This window comes from Aedes aegypti, chromosome 2 (genome assembly GCF_002204515.2).
Source record: "Aedes aegypti strain LVP_AGWG chromosome 2, AaegL5.0 Primary Assembly, whole genome shotgun sequence".
Lineage (NCBI taxonomy): Eukaryota > Metazoa > Arthropoda > Insecta > Diptera > Culicidae > Aedes > Aedes aegypti.
Window position 1 is genome coordinate 59,861,390 of NC_035108.1, and position 16,699 is coordinate 59,878,088.

Sequence of the window (16,699 nt, forward strand, 5' to 3'; positions counted from 1 at the left end):
CCAGTGTGGATCTTGCGATTCAAACGTGGATCCTGGGATTCGAACTAGGAACCTTGGTTTCCTAAGTGAATTCCGGGTTCCCAGTGGAATATAGAATGGACTTTCAGACTGGAATTTCAGTATGGGTCCTGGAATTTCAGTGGGGATTTTGAGCTTCCAGTGTGGATCCTGGGATTACGGTATCGATCCTGGATTTAAAGAGTTTATTTTAGATTCCAGTATTGATCCTGGAATTCCAGTGAAGATTCTGGTATTCCAGTGAGGATACTGGTATTCCAATGAAAATTCTGACATTCCATTGGATATGGTTAAATGGGAATTTTGTGAACGTTTTGTTGAAATACTGTGCAAATGATATGAAAATATTGCGGAAATAGTGAGCACATTGTTTGGAAATATATTGGGAATTCTGCGATTCTTGTGAATGTTCTGTGGAAATTCTCTGTAAATTTTGAGAGGATTCGGTGTGAGTTCAGAGGGATTCCTGTGAGAATTATTTGACAAACAATTAGAATTAGAAAGTTTACTGTTTATACTATTGAAAAATACATGTTTTATGGTAATTCACTTTTCTAAATTCTTAATTTAATTTTGTTTGTGTTGTAAAATATAGAAACCAACACTCTAAAGTAAAATAAAGGTCTAAAATTATGACCTTTGATAAATTATTTTTACAAAACAACAATTTTCAACTTTAAACTATCGAAAGTTTTTTTGAAACATAACTATTCGATAGTTTCGTAATGCCCAACAACTTTGCATGATATGTGAAAAAATCCAACAAAGTTTACATAGTAAATGTTTTGTACCTTGCGAATATTTGTTCGGATTTTTTCGATATATTTTCTTTTTCATCCAGTTATTGTTGATGGTGTTTCAAAAAATGTTATAGAGCATATATTGGTTAATAAAATTACAGAAAAAACAAAATGGCTCAGATTATTATTTATGCTGCAAATAAATCCAAAACTCGAGTGTCCAAAGTAGCCCCCGGAATCAAATGTAGCCCCGTCTGATGGTACTTTCAAATTTTTCCAATCCCGTAAATAGTTCACTAAGGAACTCCACAGAAATTGTACTTGTAACCTCATATAGACAGAATTACATTATAACTATTTTATCAGTGATTGTGTAAATCAAAAAAAAAAATCGTTTTTCTAATATTGACGGACCTCCTGAGAAGTCTTCACGGCCCTCTAGCGGTCTGCAGACCACCGGTTTATTAGAAAAATCAACTGAATGTAACATATTTCATCCGTCTAATGTTTGTTAGGCCAATGTCCATTATAACTGATGAAATGACATTTACTTATGCCTTATTATCATCAAGAAGGATCACATTGTGTCCTGTTTCTCGATAAAATATTGGGCATTGGGTAAAAGTTCTACCCAGTGTACATTTGACATTTTTCGCGACGTTCGTTGCATTCCTCGGTCAGCAGTCAAATGATTTCTCTCCACTACCGTCGCCACTCGCACGCAGCACACGCAGTAGAATGAAAATCGCGAAAAAATAGCTGTGCAATGAATGTCGTCCGACACGATGACATTTTCATAAATCATAAAGTTTGCATAGATTTCACAAATGTCCAATCATAAAAAATAAGTTAATAGTTTGATCTTGCTGATTATGTCGAATATGACACACAAATAAAGAAAGCAACTACAGTCGAGTCTCCACATCTCGATGTTCTACATCTCGATATCTCTCCCAATATCGATGACTTTTCCGGTCCCTTCACTCTGCATACATTTTCACTCTCCATATCTCGATATCCTCCTCATCTCGATATCTCTCTATCTCGATGTGATTTTCGTTCCCAATTTTCTCTCCGTATGTCGATATGCTCATTATCAAAGGTTACTAGACTAAATTTTAAAGATTCAAAACAATTCGCGGAGACGAAATGACGAAACCATTCTGTTCTAAAAAAATGTTAAGTAAAATCTAATTTTTAGTATACTTTATAATAACACCACTTTCGGATACAAACATTTCTTCCATAAGTATTTCTGCAGCAATCGACACACATATATCCATCGTCAAGTCCAGTCTCATTTAGCCAACCAACCAGCTCTAGCTATAAGGGAGCAAATTACGGAGGGATAAGGTTTCTGAAAAATGAAAGTATTCATAGAAATGCAATACACTATTATAATCGTACAATACAAGATTTTCTATTACAATATATTTTATGGTAATAAATGGCGCTTAACCATAATATGTATTGTAAACGTTTTGTTTTTGTATTGTAATGCAATAAATTTCTATGAGCAATGGAGTTAGTTTTTCCTGAAAAAAATAATGTAAATATCATCTAATCTGCTAAATAATTAACTGTAGCTCTCTTAGCTATCATACCGCATCATAAGGCATTATTCAACAATTCGTTGTAAAATCTAGCATCTACCGTTTCGGATTTTCTTGCTGCTAATGGGAAACGAGGATATATATTTTGGAAAATGGGGAAAACAGGATCAAGGGGAGCAGGGAAAACGGGAAATAGGGGGGTTCAGTATGAAGTTTTGTAAAAAAATCTGTTCATGCACACCTCAATCTTGCGTCCCTCAACCACAGTGCCGTGAAGACGTTCGCGTGCTCGCTCCGCATCGCTACTATTAGCGAATGTTACAAAACCGAATCCCTACATGCAAAAAGGACAGAACAAGAAACATGCATTAAAAACAGCGGTCCGCTCAAAAACAACGTGCAACAAAAAATATTATTCTTTCTTTGGTATTTTTTTTCTTTTTTTGTGTATATATACTTTTATCAATCGAGTCGAGAGAAAATGAGAACGAAATAGATTTGTAACTGTAACTGTCAATGGGTTGGTTATTATTTAAAGAATTTTCTTTTAAGTGATAGGGGGTTTCGACTTGATAAGTTTAAGAGGAATCGTTTACGCTTTTAAGGATGGCATAACATAACATAACTTGCTCCACTAGGAAAAAAAAACTTTCGTTTACCAAGACATGATCAAATCCACAGAAAAAGGTGTACAACTCATACTAGGGATTCCATTACAAACATAATAATTGAAATGTTTCTGATTCACTAGTTTCGGAACAAAATCAAAAACGGGTACAAAACTGTCTGCACTGGGGACGGGTTGTAAAAAAATGTGTAATAAGTAGTAAGGTAGTAAGAGTAACCAACAATCAATCGGAATGAGAAAATGTAACAACGAAAATCACAAGTCCATCTCATTATATCATATCATCCAACAGCGCATCAGTCCAAAATAAAGTGAAACCGGAAGGAGATCAATAAGAAAAGAGAACGAAACAACGAAAACAAAACTAGAAGTGTTTGTGTGTAAACCGAAACTGTAACTAAACTAAACACTCTAGCTCATCGAAAAAGCATTGGTCATACTCGTTCAAAACGTCGAGGTTAATGAGTATTAATTGGCAGTAGAACAGGTGGGAGGGTAACAAACTAATAACAAAAGAAAGATAAACGATTGAACCAATAAAACGAAATGAAATAGAGAGAGAGTAAGATTAATAAGATAAAGAGTGAGAGTGAAAACAAGATCAGAAGAATGAGTGATTTCGCGAGCGCTCTCGATTCGCGAGTCTGTGAGTGTTTGCGCGCGTGTTCGTTCGAAAATTAATCAGTCTAAATTACTCGGAAAAGAACAAACGTGTTAACAAACGAGAATGAGAGCAAACATAATGTGATAATTGGACTGAAGAAAGAAAAACGAAATCCAATTGAGGAGCCGAATACTCGTTCGGAGCATTGGAAAAGGTAGCCGCTAGCACAATTACCAATTATATCAATCAATTAATACATTATTTGCGTTCCGCATCATTCCTAACTTCTAGCGAAAACAAATGTAGGAGGTAACTGGGAAGACATTGGAAAGCACTCGCGTTTTTCGTTCATATCAACCGAAACTCAATCAAATCAAAACGGACAAATCAAGGAACATCAACAATTATAAAACTTCCGTTCCGATGATGCATATTATAAGTATAATTAGAGTAGAAAACACCACTTTCAATATTCATGGAGTACTTTATTGTGGTAGCATTCAGACTGTGAAAAGAAAAGAGAAATAGAAAGAGGAGGAAAGTATGCGCTATCATTCAATGAAATGATAAAAGGTTGTTTCAGGGGGAACGTAAATGAAAACCTAAAACGAAACTAAATCGCTAACTGGTTGCTCGCTATCCAGCTCTAGACACGTTAAGCGTTGATGACAATATGTGATTGCTCGAGTAGTCTGCGTGGGTTTATGTGTGTGTGAGTGAATGTGAATGAGTTCTGGGAGCTTTGCTTTGGTGGTATTAGTTTGAAGGAAATCTAAAACTATACATCATAATCCACGCCCCGTTTAGTGGTTTTCTCTCTAGGCCATAAGCACGCACAGTCACATCAACTTCCAATTTAAGGTTTATTTCATAGCTTGATATAACTATCTAAAACATTCGTGCACTCCAAAAATTGCTAAACATTACTCTTGCTTATGTGGAACGAAGTCTCGCTAGATTCCTAGTGTGTTTGTCGGTTTTTGAGTGGAAACATTTGTTGATGGATATAATGGTAATTATGTTGTAACATTATTTACCAAAATAATACAATATTGCATTGCAAATATAACGTTTGTTACGGAAAAAGCTGGAAAAATACTCACAGTAATCCTTGTGCCACTATACCAATAAATTATGGAATGGAATCATGATACCGAATTGAGACTGAATCATGATATCGAATTGAAACCGAATCATGAAATTGAATTATGAAATCGAATCATGAAATCGAATCTAAATCAAATCGAATCAAAAATCGGATCATGAAATCATAAAATCATGAATTCATAAAATCGTGAAATCATGAATCATGAAATCGAATCATGAAATCGAACCATGAAATCGAACCATGAAATCGAATCATGAAATCGAATCATGGAATCGAATCATGAAATCGAATCATGAAATCGAATCATGAAATTGAATCATGAAATTGAATCATGAAATCGAATTATGAAATCGAATCATGAAAACGAATCATGAAATCGAATCATGAAATCGAATCATGAAATCGAATCATGCAATCGAATCATGAAATCGAATCATGAAATCGAATCATGAAATCGAATCATGAAATCGAATCATGTAATCGAATCATGTAATCGAATCATGAAATCGAATCATGAAATCGAATCATGAAATCGAAACATGAAATCGAATCATGAAATCGAATCATGAAATCGAATCATGAAATCGAATCATGAAATCGAATCATGAAATCGAATCATGAAATCGAATCATGAAATCGAATCATGAAATCGAATCATGAAATCGAATCGAAATCGAATCATGAAATCGAATCATGAAATCGAATCATGAAATCGAATCATGAAATCGAATCATGAAATCGAATCATGAAATCGAATCATGAAATCGAATAATGAAATCGAATCATGAAATCGAATCGAAATCGAATCGAAATCGAATCGAAATCGAATCGAAATCGAACCGAAATCGAATCGAAATCGAATCGAAATCGAATCGAAATCGAATCGAAATCGAATCGAAATCGAATCGAAATCGAATCGAAATCGAATCGAAATCGAATCGAAATCGAATCGAAATCGAATCGAAATCGAATCGAATCGAATCGGAAATCGAATCGGAATCGAATCATGAAATCGAATCATGAAATCGAATCATGAAATCGAATCATGAAATCGAATCATGAAATCGAATCATGAAATCGAATCATGAAAACGAATCATGCAATCGAATCATGAAATCGAATCATGAAATCGAATCATGAAATCGAATCATGAAATCGAATCATGTAATCGAATCATGTAATCGAATCATGAAATCGAATCATGAAATCGAATCATGAAATCGAAACATGAAATCGAATCATGAAATCGAATCATGAAATCGAATCATGAAATCGAATCATGAAATCGAATCATGAAATCGAATCATGAAATCGAATCATGAAATCGAATCATGAAATCGAATCATGAAATCGAATCATGAAATCGAATCATGAAATCGAATCATGAAATCGAATCATGAAATCGAATCATGAAATCGAATCATGAAATCGAATAATGAAATCGAATCATGAAATCGAATCGAAATCGAATCGAAATCGAACCGAAATCGAATCGAAATCGAATCGAAATCGAATCGAAATCGAATCGAAATCGAATCGAAATCGAATCGAAATCGAATCGAAATCGAATCGAAATCGAATCGAAATCGAATCGAAATCGAATCGAAATCGAATCGAAATCGAATCGGAATCGAATCATGAAATCGAATCATGAAATCGAATCATGAAATCGAATCATGAAATCGAATCATGAAGTCGAATCATGAAATCGAATCATGAAATCGAATCATGAAAACGAATCATGAAATCGAGTCATGAAATCAAATCATGAAATCGAATCGAAATCGAATCGATTCGAAATGAAATCATGAAATAGAATCATGAGTTCAAATCATGAAACCGAAACAAAGTCGAATCAAAATTGAACCAACTTTTGTTTCAAGCTGAAAAAGTTGAGGACGTAAGAACGCTAAACGAAAAAGGTAAACTGCAGAAAACTGCGAGTTGCTGTTTTCTTCGGAGGTGTGAACAGAAAGACCCAAGAAAGCAAAAAATAAACAGAGAAAGCCAAACGGTCAACTCTAATTAGGATATGACGAGTTATCAAATCGAACGTCTTCGCAACAGTAGAAAGAGTGGAATGTGTCCGCTTGAAACTAATTGAGACATTTTATTCGATTGTGATCGCTTCGTTTAGTTTTACAAAGAAAATGTTCTGAAGAATGATTATCAAAGTAAACAAGTTTGGAAGAATGTTTATCATTCAATTATACGCGATTGCATGTTTTTAACTTGAATCAAATTATGAACCGTCAACATCAGAAAGATTAGAAATTGATTGAGACATAATTGATTCTTGTACTAAATTCAATTCATTCGAAAATCAAGCCGGTATCCTAAAATTTACCGATGCAAAACAAGGTGACGATGATTGGATGGATGATACGGGTTTATGCCATTGACGAAAAGTTTTCCCCGCTTAGTAATGGGTTGGTGGGCTGTAAAAAATGGTTTACGACGTTGACCGTTTTAGAACCTAACAATTTGCGCCTCGTTTCGAGTGCAGAAAGGGTTCGAAAACTTTAGGGTAATTTAATTGATAGGTAATTATTGGCTTTTCGTTGGTGTCGTACTTTGACGGAGTATCCGGCGATGGAAGGATAAAAGTGGGCGTAAATCCGCTACAATTTCTAAATTTCTTTTATAAATTTTAAAATATAATCGAAATGTACTTTGGAGAAGATCCATTATGAAGACTGAAACGTTCATAATTTTGCAAGCGTTCTGGAAATTAAGGTAAATCTTGATGTGCAACGGTACCATCAACTATCACCAACGTTTATTCAATCATCTTTCATCATATTTTCCACCGAGATCCCTTTCCTAAATCTTTTTAGACAGGTGGTGTCCTTTGTCAGATTGTAGACGAGCATTTTCAAGAGTAAAACTTTCAGTGTCAAATTCCCGCCCAAAGTAAGATGAAGTGCGATACACTACCACAGTAAAGAGCCTGCAACTGTGGAGATAGAATGGGAATTTTGACTTCCATTATCGCGTTCTTATCTCCTGGTTGGAATCGCCCATTTTCCCCCCACCCTTCGAAAGAATGCGAAAACGAGCGGAAACAATCCAACTTACATAAATTCACCTGATTTACAGCCCTAATTTCTACCCGTCTTAGGTCGTTCGGCCCAGTAAATGGCACTGTGTTTTGCAAATTGTCCCGTAGTCGTTGAAGGTGAAAGAAATATAGAGACACCAATTTTAGGTCGTCCCCTGTGAGACTCTGACAAAAGAGCCCCTATATTGAACTTTAAATTTATGGAGTCTCTGTAAACCATTAATCGAGGAAACATCGTGAAAAGATTCGTAGATAACGATAAACAAGTCATTTTGTTAGTGGTTCTGTGGCTAACGACGCTTGTCACTTTTGACATGGACAAGGGTTCGAATCCCACTCCGAAAAAACTTTTTTTAAGCTCTTTGATACGCCGAATGACCCAAACTCCGGCGATTATCGAAGTTGTTCTCATTGTAAGAGAAAATCCATCTTAAACAGTCTGACTTCTTAACTAAACAATGAATATGTTGAAACTTTTGTGTCAGGCTGACCGTTCCCCCGTTTCGACCCATCCACCAATCGAGAACTTGATTTTTGGCAACCTTCCAACTCTGGGCAGAACTGGACCACGAAAAATGGTATCAGACAAAAGAAAATAAATAACATTTCCAACAATATCCACGTCTTCCAACGTCATCCTCGTCAACGTCATCGTCCTCCCTCAGCTCAAAAGTACGGATAGAAAAAAGTTTCACTTTGCTTCCTTTTCCATTGATTACAGCAGTCTCAAGGGAAAATCCACTGGGGAAATTTATAGATACGCATCGTGAGCAAAGCTCCTCGACTTGTGGGAGATACGACGGGCTCTGTCTGACGACGCCAGCAAATCGGATTTGTTTACACAAACACACGCACACACATACACACAGTCGATGAAGTTTTAATCATCTTTGGTAAACAGATTGGCGCCCGGTATGAAGGACGGCCTGGTGATGGTGTGTTTCTTTTAGACTATGAGAAAAACTGAGAAGTATTCAATTGGCGTTCGGAATTTAAAATTTTCCAAGGATGAATTGTTGAACTGTCACATCGTCACACTTTACCGATTATTAAGAATGCAACCCTCAATCCATATTTTAACAAAAATGACTGTATTCTCGCAATATTTGAATTTTAGGATTTGAAATAGAAAATCTCAGTTTTATAACTTCGAACGACAAATATGGTATGAACATCTGAACTTATAATTTGCTTCAGAAATTTCAAGTGAATAATTGAGTTGGGACCCATATAGCCGTAGCGGTAAACGCGCAGCTATTCAACAAGAACAAGCTGAGGGTCGTGGGTTCGAATCCCACCGGTCGAGGATCTTTTCGGGTTGGAAATTTCCTTGACTTCCCAGGGCATAGAGTATCTTCGTACCTGCCACACGATATACGCATGCAAAAAAAGGTCATTGGCACAGTAAGCTCTCAGTTAATAACTGTGGAAGCGCTCATAAGAACACTAAGCTGAGAAGCAGGCTCTGTCCCAGTGGGGACGTAATGCCAGAAAGAAGAAGAATTGAGTTTCAAACTAAGGAAAACCTAAAAAATATCTTATATGAAATGTTTTTATCACAATTATTTGGATCTTCAGTTCGATAAGCTCCAAACTGGAGAATCATTTTAAAACCTAATTCGAAGTAGGATGTTATTAAAATTTGTACTGAGCCTCGATAATTGGGGCTAATTGCAAATTGAAAAAAAAAGCTTAGTTAGTTGAAAAAGTATCATGGCGAATCATTATTCGTGAAATGCCTGCAACGCATCAGTAATTTACAAGATACTCTTCTGGGTTGTCAGTAATCAATTGACACATGGCGACCGTGACATAACTCATCTGTTTTGTTTTCAACTTTGAATTAAAGTTGTTCATTGAGGATAAATATGACAAATTTGATGTTTAACAGCTTGTCGTAATTTTAATATTAAAGAGAAGTATGCTCAAGGTTACAAAAGGGGTTAGAAAAAAAAACAAACCAAAATTTGCAAAAATTTTTCAAAAGATCTGAAAAGACGTTATTTATTTGTAGTCACAAGAAACATCCAGTGTTTTTTTTAAGTGAAAAATATGTGAAAATTATTCGAAAATTTGAGTAATTCAAAAATCTAAAAGAAGTAATTTGATGTTTTATTTGTAAAGGAACTTTAGCAGTGGACAGTTAGTGTTACGGTTATTGACACCAGGGTCATCACTACTTCATAGTACAAACTTAGTTTTTAATTTGACCAGCAAAAATCAAGCGCCAACGTTAAACTCATTGCCGAAGGCGTGAATCATTCAACTAAAAATAGATTAGAATAAATATCGTTGTATTAGAAATTTCCAGCGCGACTTTTTTTTTAAATTTCCAATACATTGCAGTGATGAACAGGTAATGAACCTTTTTTGGGATTTTCCAATGTATTTTTGGCATTTCAAAATCGTCAAATAAACGTAACTTAAAATTTATTAAACTTATTTTTGCAATTTTAAAAATAACCAAAAATTCAACAGAAAATAACTTTTAAACAGAAAATAACTTTCAAACAATTCAATAAATATATTTCGAAATCAAGACCAGTAATGCACATAGGTTAGTACTTTATGCTTTATTAGAGACACTTTACCACATATCTGAGTGGTATTCGTGTCTGATAGGTTAGTATTATATTTGTTATTACAAATTACTAAAAAGTAAATCATTTAAATAAATGCCGTTTTTTGAAATTTAGAAGATATGTCGAATAGATTTGTTGAAACAAGAGTTTTAATGAATATTATAGTGATCGCATAACTTTTCCATGGATATACGAGTTGGTTTTTTGGTGTATAAAACGATTCAAACCCACATATTTTAATCATTGTTACACAACTAAATTCAATAACAGAACCAATCTCCGATACACTTATGGTAATATATTGATCAAAATTTTAGCCAAGTATTGTGCTCAATACAAATATATCCATAACATATCATGAGGGCTATTCCAACAATATATTGGCCTCAAGGGGGAGAAAGTCAAAAAAGTTTGGGAAACACTTATTTCAAACATCTAATAAGAGGCTGCCCATTAACTACGTGGTCATTTTTTGGACTTCTGAGTTGTCAATAATCCATTGACACATGGCGACCGTGACATGATTCATCTGTTTTGTATTCAACTTTTAATTAAAGTTGTTCACCGGAAGATTAGAAAATTTTTTATTTTAAAATTGAAGTGGTCTTAAACAACATGCAAGTAGGTTTAGTAGGGTACTATTTAAATAAAAATATGTCTATACAATTAGAAAACGACGTGAGCAGTCTACTTCCTCCTCGTGGTATTTTGTCCATACAAAAATAATCAAATTTGTTTGGACCGTGGTCTTTGGCTAGACCCCCCTCCCCCATGAATGACAATTTTCCTGAAAGCTACAATTTTTCATCCAATCCAATAATTGTAACTGATAGTGGATAATGAAACTATTTTCTCTTAAACATTAACTTTAGTTAAACATTAAACAAAATTTGGTTAGGCAATAAAAAGAGCACATTTCAATTGATTTAAACGACCCTTTTGCTCTATTTGTTTTTATTTTTATTTATTAAAATGGGAACAACAGATTGAAACTAGGTATATTATCTATTTCTGAGTTAAATTAACTAAACAAATAATCGAGAACATTTCATTTGACGTAAGTAGCTTCTTCTTCTCCTTGACATTAACGTCCTCACTGGGACAGAGCTTACGAAAAGATCCTGAACCGACCGGGATTCGAACCCAGACACCATGGCTTTGCTTTGTAGCCGCGAACCCTAACCACTCGGCTAAGGAAGGTTAAGTAGCTGTTAGAACCCATTTTAGTCAAACTTTTTTATAAAACAACGAAAGTTTACGATTTTTCACATTCCTGACGTGAGATGAGTAACACGATGAAGCACATTCCATCCATTATTTTTCATTCTAGAAAAAGGTACAATGGGGCAAAACGGGCTGTCCAGTAAACGAAACTGTTATTTTTACCTAAAACATATGGTAATTTTAATCAACCATAATCGAAGACAATTTGGGTCGTACTGTAAATTGCGACAGAATGCAAACATTTTGTAAAACTTGAATAAATCAACATTGATTTATCACTAGGGCTTATCTGGCTTCATCGATTTCTCTTTCTTGTTGTTCTCTTTGTATTATTGCAGAAAACTGATTCACATGTTTTCGTGTTGTCGTCTTTTTTCATGATCATGAATTGTTTCATAATTATTGATTTTGGCTAAAAAAAGAATTGATGAAGAGAAATCGCTCATGTCAGTTAAGCCCATATAAAGGAACAGTGTCGAAATGTGATTCAAATATTCGATATTTTTTCCATGATCTAAATTCGCCGAATAATTGAACGCTGGTAAATAATCTCGAACTGCTACAACAATTTTTTTTTTTTTTGAGGTCCGTTTAATCTGAAAACTTGATCGATTGGTCACCACCAACGATCAAATTTTCAGCTCAAACTGATGTTCGGTACTCCAGTTTTGTGCTCTTGAAAATTTGAGGTTTGGCTTTGGTTCATCTTCGCGTTAAGATGTGAAACAATTTCTGACAAAAATTGTTGTTGAACTTCTCATATTGGTCCAGATATGACGTATGATTAGCATTTCGATAGCAATTCTTGATTCATTAGGCATTAAAGTCCTCATGATACATTGTTATTATTTTAATATAACATGGCGACCGTTGCAGGGTTGATGACGTTCAAATATTGGTGTCGATTGAAATTGAACAAGGTCATTGATCTGAATAAGAATGTTTTAAGCGATACAAAGTTAAAAGAATATTATCATAAACAATTTGAAACATAAATGGAGTCAATTATATGGCGACTGTGATAGTTATAAAACGGTAACCAAAAAGTATCAATCATATATATATTTGAGAAGTCCAAGGGCAAAGCGTTGTGAGTGATATTTTACGCGACTTTAAGTTCAAACATGCTGCAAATTTTAGGTGATTTTTTTCATCCAATAGGAAAAATTACATAACCCGTAGAAGATCACCTTGTTATCCGACTCCCAAACATTTGCTGAATTGCCATTTTTCTAAAAATTAGTTGTTCGTTGCTGAAGACGCGACGGGTGCATGTCAGAAATCTAGATAAAATTTTATGTTTGTGGTTAAAAGGTCTATGATTGTACAATGGTCTGAATCTACATTTTTGCCGGAAAAAAGTGTTCTCTTTTTTCGTCGATTTTAGACGTATGATGTCTTCAGATAAGTTTTTCGTAATTGAGTTTTGAAAAGTTTTTTAGAAAAAAGTTGAATAGAGTGGCCTTTATATAAATTAAAATTTTGACTCAAACTTATTTGTTTGAGGAAATTTACGGCAACGCTTTTCTACAAACTTTTAGGAAATGTTTATCGAACAACTTTGTCGAAGCTCTTTTGATCTAACTCTTCAATTGAGCAAAGTAAGTTGATTCTGAAAGTTTTAACTTAGGGTGGACCAGAAAACAGTTTTTTGTCTAACTTTTTTGTTTTCAGTTTTACAAGAATACGGTCTGCAAAAGAGTTGTCGAGGATGTAATGATACACATGCTTGCTAAACGTAGCAAATTTGTAATTCTGGTAATTTTAATGTTATAAATAAAACTCATGGAGTAACTTATGAATTTGATTAACTTATGGAGTAAGTTCAATATTTTGTTCGTTTAGCGACATTCGAAAGATCATATATTAGGCAACTTTTGCAGCAAAAACAGTGAGAACGTCATTTTGGTAAATTGATCAAATACACTTCAAAAATAGGCTTGAAAAACTCTAAACTATCATATAATTCACAATATTTTAATGGTAACGGCGTGCTAATCGATTGTAGTCATACAACCACACGGTAAAATTGGATATTTGCTGACGGCAAAATATTAGAATTTAAGAGATTTTCAAGCGATTTCGTACCGAATCAAATAAAATGGTTTCTATTCACAGAAGTACCGAAAATGTCACAAACAAAAGAGACATATAACTTAGAACACACTTCCCCTGGAAATCTATACTCAAAAAGGTGGCAAAAACATCGTAGTCGTTAATTACACGAGCGTTTACACAACCATTTGAGAATACAAGAGATGTTTATTTAAACTGCTCCAAACATTTTGTAAGTAATCCAGGATAAGAATTGTATTGACTTCTCTTACAAGATTTTTTGGGGAAGACACTTCCACTAAATATGTTATCGTTTATACGCACCCTATACAGGTTTTCCTCATCTACGATCGCTCACTTTGATAAATGACAACGTTTAAATTTAATTACCAAACGATCTCTGTCAATCTTGAATACGTCAAAATAGATGCGCATTCATCAATTAAATCAATGCTTTCGACTAAATACAATCTATTTCCAGAGCCTCTTCCCCACAAAAATCGGGTCACCTTCACAAGGCGCCTACGCTTGAAAGTTAAATAAATTGCTTTCATTGATTGCGACGGCCATGAATAACTTTTCTCTGTGACGATCCTGATGACGATTCATTAATCTTGTCTACTGAAATAGAGCGAACACACATAAGCTCACGCAGGAACGAACACTTTCACATCTGCTCACAATAGCCGTCGTCGTCTGAGTAGCAGCCAGACATGCAGTAGCAGCTGGTCTACTTCGGATGAATTGCAAGCTTCCAGAGCTTCGGGGCCATCATGACAAGATAGGCAAGATTAATCGAACGTTTGATGTCATCATATCTCATGAATAACTTTAACCCCCCCTTTGCCAATGCACTACCCCGATCCACATCCTATAGGGGCTTCGAAGAACAAAGCCGAAGCGCACTTGCTGGTGTACATCTTTAGGAGCGCAATTTTCTTCTCAGTTTTATGACAGATCGAAAGTCCGACAAAGAAGTCCGAAGACAACGTCGTAAAAGTGCTTCTTCAGACTCCCCCAGATTTCCCAGTCCTGCAACAGTAACGCCCGGTTTGAAAGTTACGATTGTTGACAGAGGACTTGTCATTTGTTCGGGGAAAATTGACAAAAGTGGGGCGGTGTGTGTTTCACACCTTACCTCTTTGTCGTCCTCAAACTTTGTCTTGATTGTGATGACTTAATAAATAGTGGTGGTAGCCAACGAAGGCGACCGGTCGGTCTTCTGCAGAAGGGAGAGGAAATTGCAATTTTGCACACCGAGGTCGAAGCACACCCTTCACCAGAATGGGTCAATGTTACGAACGGGCGAACAATACAAATTGCCTTCGATTTCCGGAGGACACACAAGGGAATGACCAACTTTTGCGCCATTGTCGTGCTCTGGAACATCGGCTGCTGATGATACAAACTTACTCTAGTTCCCTAATTTATATGATGAATGTGACAAAAGCTGTTTTAAAACTTATTCATTTACAAGTTTTACTATGACCAGAAACAAATCCACGTCATGGTATCGTAGGATTAATTACCAATAGTTTAATAGCTTCAATTTTCATGATTTGATTTCTAGAGGCGAATTTAACATTTAATTGCATTATATTTCAAGACTAAATTTCATAACTAAATTTCATAACTCAATTCCATGATTCTATTTCGATTCAATTCGATTCGATTTCGATTCGATTTCGATTTCGATTCGATTTCGATTCGATTTCGATTCGATTTCGATTCGATTTCGATTCGATTTCGATTCGATTTCGATTCGATTTCGATTCGATTTCGATTCGATTTCGATTCGATTTCGATTCGATTTCGATTCGATTTCGATTCGATTTCGATTCGATTTCGATTCGATTTCGATTCGATTTCGATTTCGATTTCGATTCGATTTCGATTCGATTTCGATTCGATTTCGATTCGATTTCGATTCGATTTCGATTCGATTTCGATTCGATTTCGATTCGATTTCGATTCGATTTCGATTCGATTTCGATTCGATTTCGATTCGATTTCGATTCGATTTCGATTCGATTTCGATTCGATTTCGATTCGATTTCGATTCGATTTCGATTCGATTTCGATTCGATTTCGATTCGATTTCGATTCGATTTCGATTCGATTTCGATTCGATTTCGATTCGATTTCGATTCGATTTCGATTCGATTTCGATTCGATTTCGATTCGATTTCGATTCGATTTCGATTCGATTTCGATTCGATTTCGATTCGATTTCGATTCGATTTCGATTCGATTTCGATTTCGATTCGATTTCGATTCGATTTCGATTCGATTTCGATTCGATTTCGATTCGATTTCGATTCGATTTCGATTCGATTTCGATTCGATTTCGATTCGATTTCGATTCGATTTCGATTCGATTTCGATTCGATTTCGATTCGATTTCGATTCGATTTCGATTCGATTTCGATTCGATTTCGATTCGATTTCGATTCGATTTCGATTCGATTTCGATTCGATTTCGATTCGATTTCGATTCGATTTCGATTCGATTTCGATTCGATTTCGATTCGATTTCGATTCGATTTCGATTCGATTTCGATTCGATTTCGATTCGATTTCGATTCGATTTCGATTCGATTTCGATTCGATTTCGATTCGATTTCGATTCGATTTCGATTCGATTTCGATTCGATTTCGATTCGATTTCGATTCGATTTCGATTCGATTTCGATTCGATTTCGATTCGATTTCGATTCGATTTCGATTCGATTTCGATTCGATTTCGATTCGATTTCGATTCGATTTCGATTCGATTTCGATTCGATTTCGATTCGATTTCGATTCGATTTCGATTCGATTTCGATTCGATTTCGATTCGATTTCGATTCGATTTCGATTCGATTTCGATTCGATTTCGATTCGATTTCGATTCGATTTCGATTCGATTTCGATTCGATTTCGATTCGATTTCGATTCGATTTCGATTCGATTTCGATTCGATTTCGATTCGATTTCGATTCGATTTCGATTCGATTTCGATTCGATTTCGATTCGATTTCGATTCGATTTCGATTCGATTTCGATTCGATTTCGATTCGATTTCGATTCGATTTCGATTCGATTTCGATTCGATTTCGATTCGATTTCGATTCGATTCGATTTCGA

At 35.2% G+C, this 16,699-nt stretch overlaps 1 protein-coding gene across 1 annotated transcript in view; it reads right to left on the reverse strand.

The window, feature by feature from the left end:
- Positions 1-16,699, reverse strand: part of LOC5568122 (mucin-5AC) — a gene marked incomplete in the record, with an annotated part of 650,382 nt that overhangs the window by 143,784 nt on the left and 489,899 nt on the right. Inside the window, 1 exon segment of the mRNA XM_021840965.1 lies at positions 2,553-2,645. Within this exon segment, the coding sequence (XP_021696657.1) occupies positions 2,553-2,645 (93 nt within the window).